The sequence below is a fragment of the Pagrus major genome, chromosome 14 (assembly GCF_040436345.1).
Source record: "Pagrus major chromosome 14, Pma_NU_1.0".
Taxonomy (NCBI): Eukaryota; Metazoa; Chordata; class Actinopteri; order Spariformes; family Sparidae; genus Pagrus; species Pagrus major.
The window spans coordinates 9,584,573-9,602,194 of NC_133228.1; the positions used below are offsets into that span (position 1 = coordinate 9,584,573).

Below are 17,622 nucleotides of genomic sequence, written 5' to 3' on the forward strand. Positions count from 1 at the left end.
CTTGTCAGTGTATCTGCAGCCCACTCAGGGAAGAAGTATGTGCTGTTTGAAAGAGATTGGGCTGAAGAGGAGAGAAGAGCTGTGGAGGGTCGGCCTGTTTACAGAGGGAACGTTACCCCTCTCTGTAGGCCTTTCATTTCCTCTGCTATGAAGCTTTGATGCTCTCCTCTCTGTTTTTCCCCTGCTCTGCCTTAAAATGGAAAAATTTCATTAAGTGTCTCAAGAACTCATCTGCTTCCAAATGAGATAATAAAAAATAAACATCCAGAAGTCACTTCTATTTACTGCCTTATCTCTGTTTGTTCAACTATTAATTACCTTCTGCTGCGTTTTAATCTCAGTCATTCATCCTGTCAGCTCTCCTATGGTTATTTAACTGAGTGTGCCAGAATCACTGTAGAGCTAATTTTCCCCATGATTGCATATCAAAACAGGATGTATGGGGATATCAGCCTCTGCGAGGATATGGGAATTATTTTCGCTCTGGAGACGTTTGTTTCCCTCTAGAGATGTTCGCAGCGTCGTCAGAGAGATGGTACGTGCTTTCCTCCGAGCACAATGCGAAGTCTATTAATGTGCGCGCCACTTCTGTTCAAGGACAGCCGAACAGTGCAAACCTGCATCTGAAATCTTGTCGCACTGGCAATTCAAACTGGCAGTGGCGGGGCCACGGTTTGAACAAAACATTTTTTATGACGTTTTTTCTCTTGTGCCGTTTCCAAGTTCAAAATGAACTTTGAAGCTCGATTTTCATGCCAACAAGAACATGAAGTCCTTGAAACGCTCGAGAAAAAAACTGGAAAGAATGAAAGACAGCACATCCAAAACACTAAACAAATCAGCTGATGGAGATCACGTGACTGGAACAACTATTAAATGGACCTTGAGATGAGATTGGCGGTGTTCTTCACATAATAATGCATGGTTAACTTTCCAATCTCTAATAAATGGCAGCAAAGAGCTGCTTCACTGAGCTTTACTGTCGAAACCATCCAGGACTGTTTCCCACACAGTGGACGAGATGATTTCTTCTTTGCTTCCATGTGTCTAAACAACAGCGATACACAGAAAGCTAAATCTCATCCAGTGTGGAAACATTTCTCCACAGGCCTGGCGTGAACTTTCACTAAGCGTGGGACTCACGTCATGGAGACCTCATCTCCTCCTCTGGTCGAGAAGTGTTTTTTCCCTCCTTCTGTTTCCACTGTTACTCCCACCATTTGGTCTCTGACTGCCCCCCTCCTCCTGTCCACCTTATATTGATGTCAGAGACGAGAGCAGTGTGAAGTCAGACCCACGGCGAGTCGCAGTCACACGTCTTCGTGCCCGTCAGTGCCTGCGTCACGTCTACGCAGAAGGAGAGACCCTGCTGGAAATGAGATGTGTGTGTGTTCGATACTCAGTGCCTCCCCATATCATCCCACAGTGACTTCCTCATTTATCCCCCTAAATAGATAGCTTCATTTACCCAGTGCAGCTGGTCCCAAAGCCACCGTGTGTCTCTTTTTATCAGGCTGATGGAGATCAACAAGTTGGCCCACAGTGTCTTTAACTTCCAATTCTACTTCACAACAACTTTCAGAGCATCAACAGCACGACAGGAAATTAAGAAGACCGAACCCTTCTGGGGAATCTTAAACACTTTTCTTTTCAATCTGAGCAGGACAGTGTGGCCATTGGAGGCCACACACACACTCATAGAGCTAATATTGTATTAACTTTTTTTAAAAATTATTATTATGATGAATCAAATAACTTTTTTAATGTGAAAAGGTTTGCTTGTAGTGATGAATCCAGCTGGCGCTGCACTTTTCTCATGCTTTACACAGTGTTCTAGCATCTTTCAGTGCTGTCACACCTCACTCATCAGTCTCATTCCCAAATGCTGTTTTCTAGCTGAAATGTTCCAGTATAAACTCCCCTGTTCACTGCCTGGCCCACAAACAAATGACAAAGTTAACATCTAGCTGTGGAACATAGTGGAGCATTTGGCAGCTAAAGAGCCAGATGTTCCTCTTAGGAATTGGTGGAGAGCTCAAAACAGACGTGTGTTCAACAGGTGACCAGAAAAACGACTCCAAACGAAGGCTCATGTTCCATTTTCCAAACTTAATCACGGACAAAAACAAAATAGTAGGCGAATGCAATCATCACATTATATCAAGCACAGAAAAAAGCTTTCAGAGATATTGCTTGTTTTTTCCTATTGCTCTGAAGAAATGATGTGCGTCACTGTGCGTCTGTGTGACGCCTGGGGCATCAAATCTGGAGGGTGACCCTTTGGTCGGAGAGTCAAAGCTCCAGCAGCATTCAGAGCTGCTGGAGGCCGATAAGAGCTGATCGACCTGGCCACCTGCCTGCTGAGTGTCAGAAGTGAAAATAAGACAATTTCCTCAATCATCTTGATGTTGTGTGTGACACATTAAGACTCACACCTCCTCGTGACCTTCACTTGAAGTTATTTTCTGTGCTGTTTGTAACCAACGAGGAGCACAGTCAGAATTCATATTGAGATAATGAGAAAATCTGGAATAGTCCTTTACAGTTTCCAACTGGTCAGGATGAGGAGGAGCACTGTGGCTCCTTCCCCTGGTTATTATGGGATTTTTGCCTCTAGTAATTATCTGTCAGATAGCTGGGCCACTCCTTTCTGCTTCACCCAAACTAAAGAAAGCAGCTCTTGTTTTTTGTGTCACCTCCCTGAGTCAGCAGGCTATTTGTAGTAACAGGGAGTATTCAGTGGGATGTTTCCTCTTTTGATACAGTGTCACAGTTGCTAACAGGTTAGATTTACTTGGCCACCAAATGGAAAAGTATGTGAAAGTCGGATTGAATAAGTTGTAAATTCGGACCTCAAGGCAGTAAAGATGAACATTTGAAATGAGGTGTGCTGGACTGCTGTAATAGTGAGCTGCAGAAGAATACACCCAGTATTGTACCTGACTGTAACATGATAAAGAAAGCTTTTCTTTGAGGTGTGTGTGTGTGTGTGTGTGTGTGTGTGTGTGTGTGTGTGTGTGTGTGTGTGCGTGTGCGTGAGAGAGAGAGAGAGAGAGAGAGATGCATTTTTCTTTATCCTGACAACATGCCCGTGTATAGATCACATTTTACTAGGTGTAAATAGGGTAGTACAGTATGTACAGTATATTTTGTTGTATTACAAAAAGAATGATTCATGGAAGTTAGAAATAATTTAGCTCTACTACACTCACTTAGTAGTAATTAGTCATTTGAACATGTTTGACAGCTCTTTTTAATATAGCAGTATATAATACATTTCCTTAGTTTCCCAGCATTAGAACTTTAGAGGTAAGGTAACCTGGTCAGAAATCAGGTTATTAAATATTTGTATAATAATCCGCCCATGCTGAAGCGTGGTATATGGTTCAGTTGAAGAATGATTTTCACTTTTCAGGTTGCTTCATTTAGGCTTAAAGGTCCCATATTATTCTAATTTCTGAGGTTCATGCTTTTATTTTGAATGTCTACTGGAAAAATGTTTACGCACTTTAATGTTTCAAAACTCTATCTTTCTCATACTGTCCACTGCTGCAGCACCTCTATTCATCCTCTGTCTGAACACTCTGATTGGTCAGCTCTGACAGGCCTGAGCAGGTACCGCCCACCGTGTTTCTGCATCAGCTCTGCCGGTGTTTTTGCGTCCCTGGCCATGCTGGGGCCGTGGCCGAGGGGAAGGAACTTGATAGTTGTGACATCACAACCCTACAAATGTCCCGATGGCTTGTTTAAAGGCAGTTTCTGAATACATTTTGACACTTTCGTAGTATTTATATAGCAGCTAGATGTGCTTTATAATGACATGGATGTCTCAATCTACAATATGGGACCTTTAAAGACCCCACGTCAACAAGTCATGGAGTACCAAGTGTTCTTTTTACTGTCAGCTTTTAGCCTGTGTTCTCAGCCTCCTCATTAAAGCTAAAAAAGGCTGTAAAACCTGACAGAATATTTTACTGTCTTCTTTTATTGTTGGTGCAGTTTAAGTATGACGTGCAAAATGGAGGTTGTTGAGATTTAAGCTTGAACATTGACACAATATACCGGCGATGAAAGCCACATGAATCCCTGCTTGCAAATTAGTTTCACAAGCAGAATTTTAACTGCACGGAGAAAATCTCCAGATGGCCAGAGTGTCTGTCACTATGTAAATATGACATTTGATGGTCAGACTGAAGGCGTCTATCAGTCACAGTGGTGATTATTCAAACCCTGCACCAAACATATTGACTCATTGAGAAAACTGTTGGGATATATCTTGGTTTTTAATTACAAGTGCACAGCTGGTCACATACATAAAGAAAAAACATTACATATCAACAAATACAGTATCTTGTACTGTAGATGGCTTTGGGATATATACCATATCATACATACTGTAGTTTACAGTTTTCAAATTACAGCTGTGAAGAACATGCCCGGTGTGTGACATGTCAGGATGGACCTTTGTGGGTGAAGAGAAAATTGGCAAAAATATTCCCTTCTACTCTTTCAAATGTTCTGAACCTGTGCTTTGGTTCCCATGAGGGGGAGATCTTGAACAAAACATCCTGGACTAACACTGCAGAACATTTAATGTCAACAGAACACCGTGGACTCCATTACAAGGTTTGTTTGACGGACAGCCATTGACGACTCTGGGGATTTTCCTTGGGTTGTGATGTGAGAAGGACAGTGTGTTATCTTTGATCTAATAGTAGCTCTCTCATCTAATTTTTCTCTGACCACTGCCGACAGAACAGTTACACACACACGGGCCGAAGCACAACACAATATCCCCTACAGACAGAGAGGAAACTACGATTCTTCTCGTTTGACGTCAATAAATGCTCGGATTCTTAGCATGCTAAATAGGACAGCTTGCATGCATCGTTGTCAGACTGCCATCTGGCTTATTTCATTAAATCAAAGCGAGTTAGGGGAGAGGATAAGCGAGAACCTCACCAGTTTAATGATTCATCATGAAACATCTCACATCTCACCAGTGTCCAGGATTATTTTGATCAAATGTTTGGGTGAGAAATCATCCTCTAAGGCTCCCATGCTGAAGTGACAACATCATGAACCTCTTCCAGAGGGATGAGATATTGCACTCGGGTCCTTTTCTAATGGAAAATGACCAGAGAATAAGTAAAGAGTACGCTCCACATTAAATCAGTCACATTTCGTCCGTTTCAGAGCCAACAATTTACATGAGAAAAATTTACATTTCTTGTGTCATCAGACGGTAGCGTGGCTCTTCCCTAGCTGCTGATCTTGGTCAGCATCTTGTTGATGGCCTGTTTGACGTGCGTGGTGGAGCTGCGGCGTCTGGCCTTTCCCTGCACGGCCTTGCGGCGCCTCACCTCACGGCACAGCTCGTGGAAGGCCTCGGCAACGGCGCCGCCCTCGTTGGCGCACGCCGAGCATTCGTAGAAGGCGCACGCCATTTCGGCCGCCAGCCTCTCACCTTCCTCTGTGCCGACCTGCCGGATGTGGTCCAGATCGGACTTGTTGCCCACGAGGACGAGGGGCACGTTTTTGGGCTTCTTCACCTCCTCTAGGAGGCTTCGGAGCGGCGCCACCTCCTCAAAGCTTCCCCGGTCTGTGATGTCGTACACGATGACGAATCCGTCGCCCCAACGCATGTGGCCCTCCTTCTGCTGGATGTCCTCCTGAGGTGGAGACACAAAATTAAGGTGATGAAGTCACAACATATGGATTTGGATGGAAGGAAATGGACAAAACGTGATTAAGTGCCCTCTAGGGTGCCCTTCCAGTGGACAGTGCCCTTTTTAATTTTTCCGCTCCTTCCCACTCAAACGTCCTGAGTCCGCTGCTGTTTTTGTGTCTAAACCTAACCAGATCTTAACTACATTATTGCTCCTGTGTAAAAGAAAATATGTTTTTACAATGTGAACAGTAAAGAATCAATTCGTAGTTTTGCTAAACTACAGTCACTACCGAGCATTGACCCATCTATTTCCTTTATGAAGAAGCGTTTGTGTCTCCTGACTCTTTGTCTCTGATCTCTCCCACACCTTCTTAAACCAGACATTTTAATTCTATAACCGTCTGAGGAAAGTAAACACTCAAGCATGTGCTCCTAATTTGATCATCTCAAAACAGAAACAGTCTGCGCAGTCAAGAAAGGACATAACTGGTCGTGTGGCAGATAGTTATTGATAGAGGAAGCTTAAAGAAATGACCACATCCCTCCAGAGGACGGACCAGAAAGTTTGACGTTTGTATACCTGACCAACTTTTGAACCTGGAATTTATGAGCTACCAAGACGACCTCCACAAATCACGATAGCGTCAGCACAATGTTTCGTTAGAGTTGGAGTCAGGAGGGGCCGTGTCTTCACGGGCCTCGTCCTAATGCCAGCTGAAAATAGACTACAATGTAATGAGAGAGACATGACTTGGCTGAAGTGTCGCATGGGAAATCAGCCGCCGGCAGAACACCTACGCAGCACTGCAGCATATTTATCTTCAGCCAGAGGTCTTACGCAAGCTCTCCCTCATGACCAGGACCCTGCAATGCTCCTGTCAGACTGCAAATTATCAGCCCAAAGTGCCATTCACTTCATTCTGTATATGCTCCTACTGCAGAGTGTGTTTCCAAAATAACTGATGATACCTGAGCATTCAGTTTCATCTGCAATAAAAAGCGGATTCATCTCTTTAACTGTAAATACTGAAATGTATTAAGCGCACAGTCTGTCATTTCTGCTGCTATAAAAACAAAATACGGAAGTAGCGTGGGATCATGGGAGTTGTTGTTTTCATTGTTTAACAGGCATCATTGCTCACAAAAATTGCTTTGGTGGTTATGACGAGGCAATGTTTCAAAGTTTTATCCACGTTTCATGTTCACCAACTTCCTTCCTCAGTTACAGTTCATTTCTAATTATTTATTTATCATCTCGCATCTCAGTTATATAGAAGTAGAGTTTCATTTGGTATTCTTTTTACTGGGATCCACCAAAAACTTTAGCGTACTGCTTTCATACTGTAGAAGACAACAGTTAACTGGAGAGAGGATCACATTTACATTTTCAGATTTTTTCTTACAAATTCACACATAAATATAAATGATTAGAAATAAGCACACGTGGTGCTGTAATAGGTGTTTTACTCTTGGTTTTGTAAACGTCTTACAGGAAGATGTCTTCTTACATTTCTGATGTTTGATATGATGATCCAGTCCTCTACGGGATGCACCAAACGTTTGATGGAAAAACTATTCAATAAAAAGTGACTCCACTGTTTTAGCATTTCATTATAACTCTGTTGGATAGTAGCGCCTAAATACCCACAATGCAAGAGATGGGGTTTTAAAGTCTTTAGTGGCTAATGTGGCCTCAAGCACAGATGAGGAGCATGGTACAGATGTCTGGTAATAACATTTCTTTTAACTCCCCCCATTATTTTTAATAAAACTACAGCCAGAACTGGAGATGACTAAGTGACAACTGATGTCAGAAAACAGACACCTGCCACACTGGATTCACTTCACTGGAATTAAGTAGAGCTACAGGCATAAAATAAATGTGCCACACGTTTGCACACAGATTGTCATTTAAAAAGTCTTTATCTTTAGTAAACTGTGTGGAAATACGAAGATTTCTGAAAAGTAATTTCACACACAAAGGACGGTAACTCAACTGAGTGTTACTCAGCTTGTGTGTTTTGAGGCTCTGGAGCGAGCTTTCTGTTTCCTGAGTCAGAATCAGAGCTGACTCAGACAGTCTGTATTAAAACCAGTGGGCATAGAGTTTTAAAGACGCAGGCAGTTGGCAGACAGGGGTCTCCTCTAACTGTCCTGTAAGCTCATTTTAATTCACCCCATCACATTTGTCTGGAAGCACAGGATTAAAGAATCAGTTATGTTTGCAGATACTTCAGTTTGTTCATACACTTACAGTCTAACAGAAGAAATAAAAACCCTTGTCAAATGAAGGAGCTCAGATCTTAATATTTCTGTTTGATTCCTCGAATAAAAACGTTTGTCTCACCTGCCCTGCAGTGTCCAGAATCTCCATGGTGACGACCTCGTCGTCAATGTTGGCTTGATGACGATATGTTGATTCTGTACGACACAAAAGACAAGATTCAAAAGAGTTCATACGTTTCTTTTACAAAATCAAATCAGATTTGAATCATAATTTGATGGTGGTGACTCCCAGCGTGGGAGTAAAATGAATTTACTAAATGACATACCAGTATGAAGGTAGGCAGACATTTGAGATGTACGCACAACAAGTCATCAATGTCAAGTTTTAATCTGAATGATTCAGAGGATCACACATAAAACTGATGATTACTGTGTGCAGAACATTTGAATACCGAGTCTTTGATTCTTGTCGAATTGTATTCATTCATTCATGAATCCTGCATGAATGAAGCGTCTAATCGCTTCACTCCACTTTCTTTACTATTGACCAGAGGAAAGCTATAAAAAGATGTCTTTTATACCTGAAGGGTAAAAGCTTTTAGCTAACAGCTACTGACCCTGATGTCAAGGAACAAACCATTTATTACAAATGGTTGGACAGTTGTATTTCACTCTTTGAGGCGACACTTCAGGACAGATACAGAGATAGTTATAAGTATATATGAACATTAAATCCCTGCAAGTCGACAATAAAAGAAATTGACTAAAAGTCTACGGTAGCTGGTGACAGTGTTAAAGTATCACACTAGAGAAGGTAGATGACATCCAGATAAACACAGCAATTTTAACCTGCTTCAAGTGGTTTTTGCCATTAACTAAATGTAAATGTGCTTCAGTGGAGATGGAAATAACTTTTTGGACCAAGCTCTAACGCAGCGAGCATTTAACTCTTTGAATGATCAGTTGTTTCCACTCCAAGAAAAGAAGAAGAAGAAGCAGTTTCCTTTTTCTACAGTAAACAAACAACAGTTTTTTTTCCAGTTCATGACTTCTACCCTTTCTGCTCTTCTTCTTGTTTATTTCAGTCATGTGAACTATAGCCTATTCTCCCTAACTTCTGATGAAACTACGCTTTGGGCAGTGTTTATTCACTACAAACCAGCTGACGTAAATGTGCCTTAACTCGCATTTGTTTTCCTTTTTAACACAATTTCAAAAGTGATCCTGTTTCCTGTCACTCTTCACCTGTGCTATCAAATAAACCATGAGAGGACAAAAAAATAATTTCAGAAAATTCAGTTTATTCACGATAAATAAACAATGGTAATCAGATTTGTGACCACGCTGCAATTTTCTAGACCTTCAAGGTCGTCTGCACCGCCTCCATGTCCATTAAGTACTGCTGCCTGGTTCGATACAGTCAGACCAAATGCATTTGGTTTTAGAGTGTCCTGTCATAGAAGCATTTTCAAAAACAAGGAGACATGTTGGCTTCTGCTTGGCTCGGACAGACTTTTTAAAAAGGACATCATGTTTCCCTTTTCCTGACTTCCTTTTCCATTCAATCATTACCTGGTCTTTGGAACCAAATGCTTCAGTTTATTGGACCAGGAAGGATCTGTCTTTGTGATGGCTGACTCCTGCACTGACCTAAGCCTCACCTCTAGCTAGTCTGAAAGGCTTCTTATTCCTGGCACAGGAACACAGGTGTGAACTGTGACCGTGACCTTTCATTCCACTGGCACAGGAGTTATCTGCCTGTATTGCCCCCCTTGTAAAAATCCCATCTGTGTAAACACCTTGCAGAGAGCACTGAAGCCCCTGAAACCCTCCATGTAGACAGAGATCCTGCTGGATTTTGCCGTTATCTCAACCAAAGAGCTACGGCCAGCACTGGCTCAAAGCTTTTTGGCTTTGTGAATCTAGCCATACAATTGCTCTGAGCCAGTGACTCATGCCCTGTCTACTCTAAAATGTCTTGATGCATGGTTCTTTCATGAAGGGGGGTATAAGAAAGCTTAGTAAGTCAAGAAAAAAATCTCTAAGACACCAGACTTTCTACCTCTTTGTCTTCCCATCCCTTTTTTCCTTTCGCTGCCCAGCATTTATTTTAAAATTCATGCTGAGGGGGTTTTATACATTGTATGCACAGTAAAATGATCAGGACTGTACTATTAAAACTAAAACTACTTCTACTTCTTTATGACTCTATGACAAAATAGTGCTAGAAGCTTTGAGGGTAACATTGCCTCCATAGATCTGGATGTCTAGGATTTTAGCTTCTTTTTCTGACTGGGAACTGATCTTTATGACTGGTTTTGTTTCTAGACAATATCAGCTTATTAGCTAGCTAACTATCATATAGTGAGACAGCATCTTTGTCTTGTTGACACATTTATAGCTAGGGTTGGTAAATTATCCCATAATTTGTTATATTTGTAGAAAAACATCCAAACAGCAATCAATAAATCAAATGCTCTGACAGATGAAAAAAACTACAGGCTAGGCAGATAAAGCTATTAGTGAGCTGGTGGCACAAGAATGGCAAAGAAAGTGCAGCTAAAATTTCCCAATATTAACATACGAGCCTGACAGCAGTTGTTTACGTTCATTATGATAATATGAGGTGTTTTCTTACATGTAGGGGGACATGATGTAGTGATTAGCGATGACAACCACAACAGCCTCCTTCAGCAGCTAACGTTAGCACAAAGCACACAGCCCCTGAGCCAAAGAATAGAGCCACAGCAGGCAAAACAGCCTCCCTTAGCGGCTAACGTTAGCACAATGCACACAGCCCCTGAGCCAAAGAATAGAGCCACAGCAGGCACAATGACCTCCCTTAGCGGCTAACGTTAGCACAATGCACACAGCCCCTGAGCCAAAGAACATAGACACAGCAGCCACAACAGCCTCCTTCAGCAACTAAAGTTAGCACAAAGCACACAACTCCTGATCCAAGCTAACCCAGTAAGCACAAAGCACACATCTACAGCAGTAAAACTGTCCCACCTTTTTAGCTTTTTTGGACCGAGGTATGTTCATGACGGCTGTTTTGCTTGTGTTTACATGATTGTGGTAATTTGGCATTCAACCAAGCTGTTTTTTTATTAGATTAAAGATGCTAGGAGAGGTCTATGAATATAGCAAACTAGCCACTGACACATCTTCCAGCTGGCCAATGAAATATCATTTTTGGCTTTTGCAATATTTATGTTATAAGACCAGCATCTCAATACAAAGGTTTGAGTTTAAATCTTCAAAATGAGCATGCTCGATCAAATTAAATTGGCTAACAGCAAACTCTGAATTGATCTGAAAACTTTTAAGTTACTTTTCATCCTTAAAATTGTTAGATTGGTACCAGCTGTGTGCAAATAGCTGAGTGAGAAGTTCAAAAACTCAAACCACAAACAACAATACTAAAGACCTGTCAAAAAGATGCTCAGATTGTCATTGACATGAGCTTGTCTCCAGTCTCTCCATGTCCACCCAGCTGTGTCCCAGGTGCGCTCAACTGTCCGAGGGGTATATTGCGTCCTGAGACGTAAAAGAAATGTCACAGAGAGCCAGAGGCAGAAGTCAACCTGTGATTTATAGCAGCTTGGCTGGAGGCATGAGGAGCATCTGTGAGGGGGAGAACCAGAGTCTCACACAGCAGCCCTTGGGACAGCCTATTTCAGGAGTCATCACTCTGTCAGCTGCAAACAGCAGCCGATCAGTCCACGTCCACCCCTCTGTGTATTAGTTGCTAAATGCACTGACAAGGGGCAGGGCTGGGATGATTTAAAGAGCCCCACCATCCCATCTAAAGGTCTTGGAGGGAAACAAAAGCAGTAATTTTCGTGGCAGCAAGCAATTCATCCCTCATAATTCAAACCCCCTCAGTGCCTGAAGGCTGTTTTGGTAGAAAGTAGACAGAGAAAGTGTCATGCCTAACAGAACTCAATACATGCTGCCCTAAACTGCTCTAACAACCAGAAGAAAATCGTTTACAGCACTTTTTTTCCCCAAAACATTCATACCAGAAACTCCCTCTGCGCTATATAACACAATATTAAGCACAGCTGCTATTGTGATGCCAGTAGAAGCAGCTCAGAGTTCATTTCTATGTGCCGAAGGAAATGAGATTCTGTGCTGAATGCAGGGACAGAAAAGAATAATGTCATATTATGGCTATCTACATTGTGAGCCGCTGCTGTCCCTCATTGTGCTACGGAGCTGCAACTGGTCATCTTGTCATATCTTGTGATTGTGTGCACACATGCAGTATCTGCTAGTACCGGCCCGAAACATGCACGTAGAGAGTCAGCAGACGATTTGGTACTGTGTAATCGTGACTCATCCATTGTCATGTCTTTTTTGCATCATTCATCATGATGCAGGAACACAGCATGATGCCACAGTTTGGTGATTCATGCCAAATGGGTTAGAGTTTGGAGAGTGCAACAAACAAGTTGAATGACACTGTTTACCACATTGTCTCCCTGTTTTGCTGACGGCATCAGTGAAGTGAACCACAGGTGTCTGATGGCTGTGTTCCTATTTGGACGAGCTCCCGTCACTGGAGCTGCAATTAACCTGTTAATTCTACCCTTTGTAACCTGACAAACTGCATCATGGAAGTAAAGTCCTGGCTCCAAACCAACTTCCTCAAATTGACCTGTGACAAACTGGAAATCATCATCGGTCCCACAGCGCTCACCAAATCTCTCAATCCATCTTCGAACGAACCCTCTCCTTTGATCAACATGTCAAGCACGTCACCACAACAGCTTTATTCCACCTCAAAAACATCGCCCGTCTCCATCCATCCCTCTTCTCCTCAGTGGGAAACTCCTCCACAGATTTATTACTTTCATATGGACTACTGCAAAAGTGACCTCTCTGGTACATCCTCCAGAATACTCCCGTACCAGTGACCACATCTTCCCCGTCCTTCATAACCTCCGCTGGCTCCCCATCCCCCAACATGTCCACTTTAAACTCCTCCTCATCACCTATAAAGCCCTCCACAACCTGAGCTTCTCCTGACTGAGCTCCCTCAGGTCTGCTGACGCCAAATGACAAAAATCCCCCAAATGAAGTAAAACTCATCATCCTTAGAATTTTAGGGCTGTTGACTCAACTACAGATGGTTGATTCTGTTACTACACTGCCTATTTATCACCTCAGATCTTTTCTGAAATATATTTTGGTGGACTTTTTAGCTGTAATACGATATTTTTCACCATCTGGCCTCTTACTGTTTTCTATTCCAGAAAAGACAACAAGCCAAATCCAAACCCATCAGCGAGAGCGTTTATTAGTCGGGCGCAGTGCATTCTGGTTGTTGTAGGTTTTCTACCATTTGAGCAAAATGGAATGCCATCGCCCTTTTTCTCAGTCTTCTCTAGTCATGTGGCACTTATATCAAAAATATTTGTTTCTTTCTACTGCATTGACAGCCAGGTTTATGGGAAGGCCGTCTTTCTAGGGGTAAAATACTTATTTAAGCACTCTAACACATAACTTAGGTGTAACAGACGTTTTAAATGAAAGCAGTGTTTCCCACACATCGGCTTTACTCAAATCAAAAAGCAAGTGATTAAAGAACAATTCTTTAAGTGACTTTGTCAGATTTTACACTGTGGATTAAAGATTCCAGAGCCAAGGACTACTGACGTAGAAGTCCAACAATATCTATATATCTAACTTGCTTTTATTGTTAAGCAGCAGCATCCATATTGTTGGAAAGCAGCAGCGTCCATGTTCTTCATTGTTCTTCATTGTTTTCTTCAGTAATCCAGGAGGAACTTCACCTTAACTTGAGCTAGCTGATGTGCTTTGAATGCTTGTCATAAGCAGTGTAAGAAACACATCTACTCAGGCAGACACAGGACAAGCTGGAGCCACGGTGTGCAAAGCACAGCTGGCAAATGTGCAAACCAGCTAAATCAGGCATGTTCTTCTGTTGAAATGAAATTCTGCATATCCCTGCACTCAAAGGACTACATTTCCCTGCAGGGCCTGGGGACACCAGTTATTCCTCATGATAGAAAAGAACATCTGAGCTTGTTTATGACCCTGATCAAAGTAAATAGGCAGATACTCGATGGAGATGAACAGTGAGCTGTAGACGCTGGAAGGCATAATGAGATAGATGAAGTGCCGCCCACGTTCTGGCAATAATCCTCTGTTTCTAAGACCAGCACACTGCACACACACCACCCACCTGTGTGATTTGCCCATAATAGGGTCATAATAACTTGCCAACCACTTCACGGGTAATTTCAGCCGGGCAGTCTGATTGGTCACAGACACCATCCATCGGTGCCGTTATTCCCCTTGTGCACCTCAAGCTGTGCTTTGTTAGTTGTGACGCTAACTCTTGTGGTAACCAAATAGGCAGTTATTGCTCTTTTCTGCTTTCTGCTTCTTTTTTATGCTAAATCAAGTACTACTTGAGGTTTGTACAGCACACGTGTGGAATGAAACCGGTACATACGGTAATAATATACTACGAAGCAATCCAGGGTGTAATTGTTCTGCTAATAGCTAGATTCTGCTCTTAAATGTTCATCTGTGCTGAACAAAAACTAGTCATTCAATACCTGGAATATAAGAGTTCGGCTATGTGATCATGAAAAGGTGATTTATTAAAAAGGATAGAGAGGATATGTTCCTGGTTGTGGTCTATATGTTGCCAGTAATTGCACTCTGCTGAACTGCTGCGCCTCATATCACCAAAAACAGACATGGAGATAGAGAAAGAGAGAGAGAGCACCATGTGGGCAATCTAGATGCACTGACCAGCCATGTACAGCCAGGAAATGAAAAGCACTATATCGAGCAGAAGTGATGTCTTTACGCCTCATAATTACAGTGTAGGGAATTGGCCAATTCTGTGGTATGCACTGATGATGGCAGGGAAACAAAATCTTCTGCTTTCAACCTGGTTGCATCACATTGAGTTGCATCACATTGAGTTGTGTTTTGAAACAACCAAAGGTCGTTTAATTCACTGCCACACTACAAAAACTACTCAGGAATGGCCCTAGGAAGTTGATTCTGATTGAACTTCCATTGGACATGCTTGAACAAGTCCAATTCCAGGAGCCCCTCCAGGACACCCCGGGATTTCCTGTGTCCATGCCTCGATGGGTCAGAACCTAGATCAATCCAAGGTGGGGCCTCCATGGATTGGACTTGATCTGGGACGTCCCACAGATGCTCAATCGGATTGTGATCTGGGTGAATTTTGAGGCACTTGCCATGAGGGTGTGTAATTGGTCTACAACGGTGTTTGGGTGGGTGGTGCATTTGAAGTGGCCTCCACATGAATACCGGGCTGAACATTTAAATGAGCAGATAGAATAGATAGAGATAGGGACAGAACCAACAGTTTGTTTGATTACAATAGTGGCGCCTCTTCAGGAGGTTAGCTTAGCTGCTTTAGCATCTGTTATCAGAGCTGGAGAGTGTAATTCATAAAGAACAAAGTTTGGCACTGAAGGCTTTTATCAATAAAAAAGATGGTTTCACTCTTCTTTCGAGAAGAGTTGAATTTACCAACCAGCTCAACTAGTGGTGGCACTCTCCTACTGTTGATCTGATTGGTTGAAGTTAGCCCCTGATAGAGAGTAGTAGATGAATGGTTTGTCCAATTACCTGCAATATATTTTTTTTACCCTTTTCTAAAAAGTTTCTAGCAGCACCTTTCCAGATGGTTCTGTGGAACAAACCATCTGTCATGGTTGAAGGTCATATTGATAACATTTTTATGTAGATATATAATTTACAAAAAAACAACTTTTTCTGCAGAATAATAATAATAATCTATTTTCCTGAAAAACATTATTATGTTTGAGGGTTAATCATTTCAAAAATGTTGGCAATAGGCAAACAATTATTTCCAAAATTGTCAAACCAATACTTAACCTTTGACGAGGCTACATGCTAAATGTTAACAGAAAAATGAATAAATGTGGTAGCAGTAGTGCAGTAGTTATAGAAAAGGAGACAACAGCAGTAGTAATGGTAGTACCTGTAGTCATTGTAATAGTAGGAATAGAAAACAGATATCTTACCAAGTGTTGGGTCATACTCCCAGATGAAGCGTCTGGTCAGAAATCTCACCACCAAAGCTGAAGAGGACAACAGAGAACAACACATTCAGAATATGAGAACAGCATGACAAAAACTGAGCATGTTAGACTTCACGGTGTCCAGAATATATTGAACAGAGTTTATGTAGAGTTACAGGCTTTTGTTCCACGGCATATTATATTATGTGCCTTGAGTCACTACATGAGTAAAACTGAAGTGCACGACCATCAGTTAATAATGCTGCTGACTGTATCAGCCTGCAGTCCTAATATGCACTTCCACTGTCAACACATCTACTTCAACAGCTCATCATCTGTGGATAACCATCAAGAGACCACAAGAACCAAACCACCTTAGTACACTTCTCATCTAAATGCTAATAAAGACTTTGAACAGCCTTCAGGATGAAACATCTGCTCTTGTTGTTCGTCATTAGCTGCTTCTATTATATGGGATAGTTAGCCTGCTCTTTACAGCTGTAGCCTTCATCACAACTAAAAGAGAAAAAAAGACATCCCCAGCAGGCCAGTGACTCACTCTCTTAATGGTTTACCATCAACAAGTAATCTGCTGCACGGAAATGTTGATCTCCATCATTCAGGCAGAATTAGGAGGCCATTACCTGTTTATCACGCAGAGCTACAAACCAAACAGTCTGTGTGCTGGTCGTCAGAGTAAAAGCCCTGAAAACACCAATTTGAAATGTAATGCAGGGGGTTTTGAGGAAGGTCTGGAAACTTCATTCGCTGATCATAGTGTGACACAAATCTCTGCCCGTACTTGGCTGTCTTTCCCAGCAGCTCTTATCCTGTTTCATCCAGACGCCAAGATCCAACCGTCTTTTTGATTCGTTTTATCAGCAGGGCCACGCCAACCCCTCTCTGCTGCTTATTAAAATATTATCGCCCGCTGGTACTTCACAACTGAGCCCTACAGTGACATCCAATTAAGACACTGAGCGTTTTGCTCCCCCTTCACCCCCCGGGAAGTCACCGCAGGAGGTGCGTGTCTCAGTTTCTGCAGCCGTTTATCTGAACACTGCAGCTTTTCTCCATTTAGTTGGGTTAATGGGAACACATGATGGCACTGAGACTCAGAAGTACTTCCAAAAGGATCAGGAGACAACCTAATATTGAAACTACTACTTAAGGCTTTAGAGGCATACGCAAACATGCATATGCAGCTATTTATTCATGTGACTCCACATGTTATAAATGTGAAGGGACAGTTTGACATTTTGGGAAATACATGATTTATTGCGAGGGTGAGATGAGAAGATTGACACCGCTCCAATGTCGTTGCATGACTTGGAGCTAAAGCCTGGAGGCAAATAGCTTAGCTTAGCATAAAGAGTGGAAGCCAAGGGAAACAGCTAGCCTGGCTCTGCCCAAATTTTAAAAAATATGGCTATTGTGGATATATCCACAATAGTTGTTTCTCTACATAATGACCAAACGGGATAAAACGTATTAATAAGTGAGATTTAGAGATGTTTGTAGGCAGATTTCCTCACATTTCCAGGCCTTAGCTTTTAAGCTACTGGTCATAAAAGACAGAGTAAGGCTGCAGCAGCAAAACTGTATCAAATAAGGCAACCGTTGAATTTCTCATGAATTCAACATTAAATTTGTAAGAGG

At 42.1% G+C, this 17,622-nt stretch overlaps 1 protein-coding gene across 2 annotated transcripts in view; it reads right to left on the reverse strand.

The window, feature by feature from the left end:
- Window positions 1–5,261: 5,261 nt before the first annotated feature.
- The window catches only part of rerg (RAS-like, estrogen-regulated, growth inhibitor), a 33,612-nt gene continuing 21,251 nt past the window's right edge, over window positions 5,262–17,622 (reverse strand). Inside the window, exons 2-4 of one of the 2 annotated variants that reach the window (XM_073481090.1) lie at window positions 15,967–16,023; window positions 8,019–8,092; window positions 5,262–5,672 (exon numbers count right to left, since the gene is read on the reverse strand). In XM_073481090.1, coding sequence (XP_073337191.1) covers window positions 5,262–5,672; window positions 8,019–8,092; window positions 15,967–16,023 — 542 coding nt within the window. The remainder of the gene's footprint in view (window positions 5,673–8,018; window positions 8,093–15,966; window positions 16,024–17,622) is intronic. The other variant, XM_073481091.1, reaches the window with a different exon arrangement.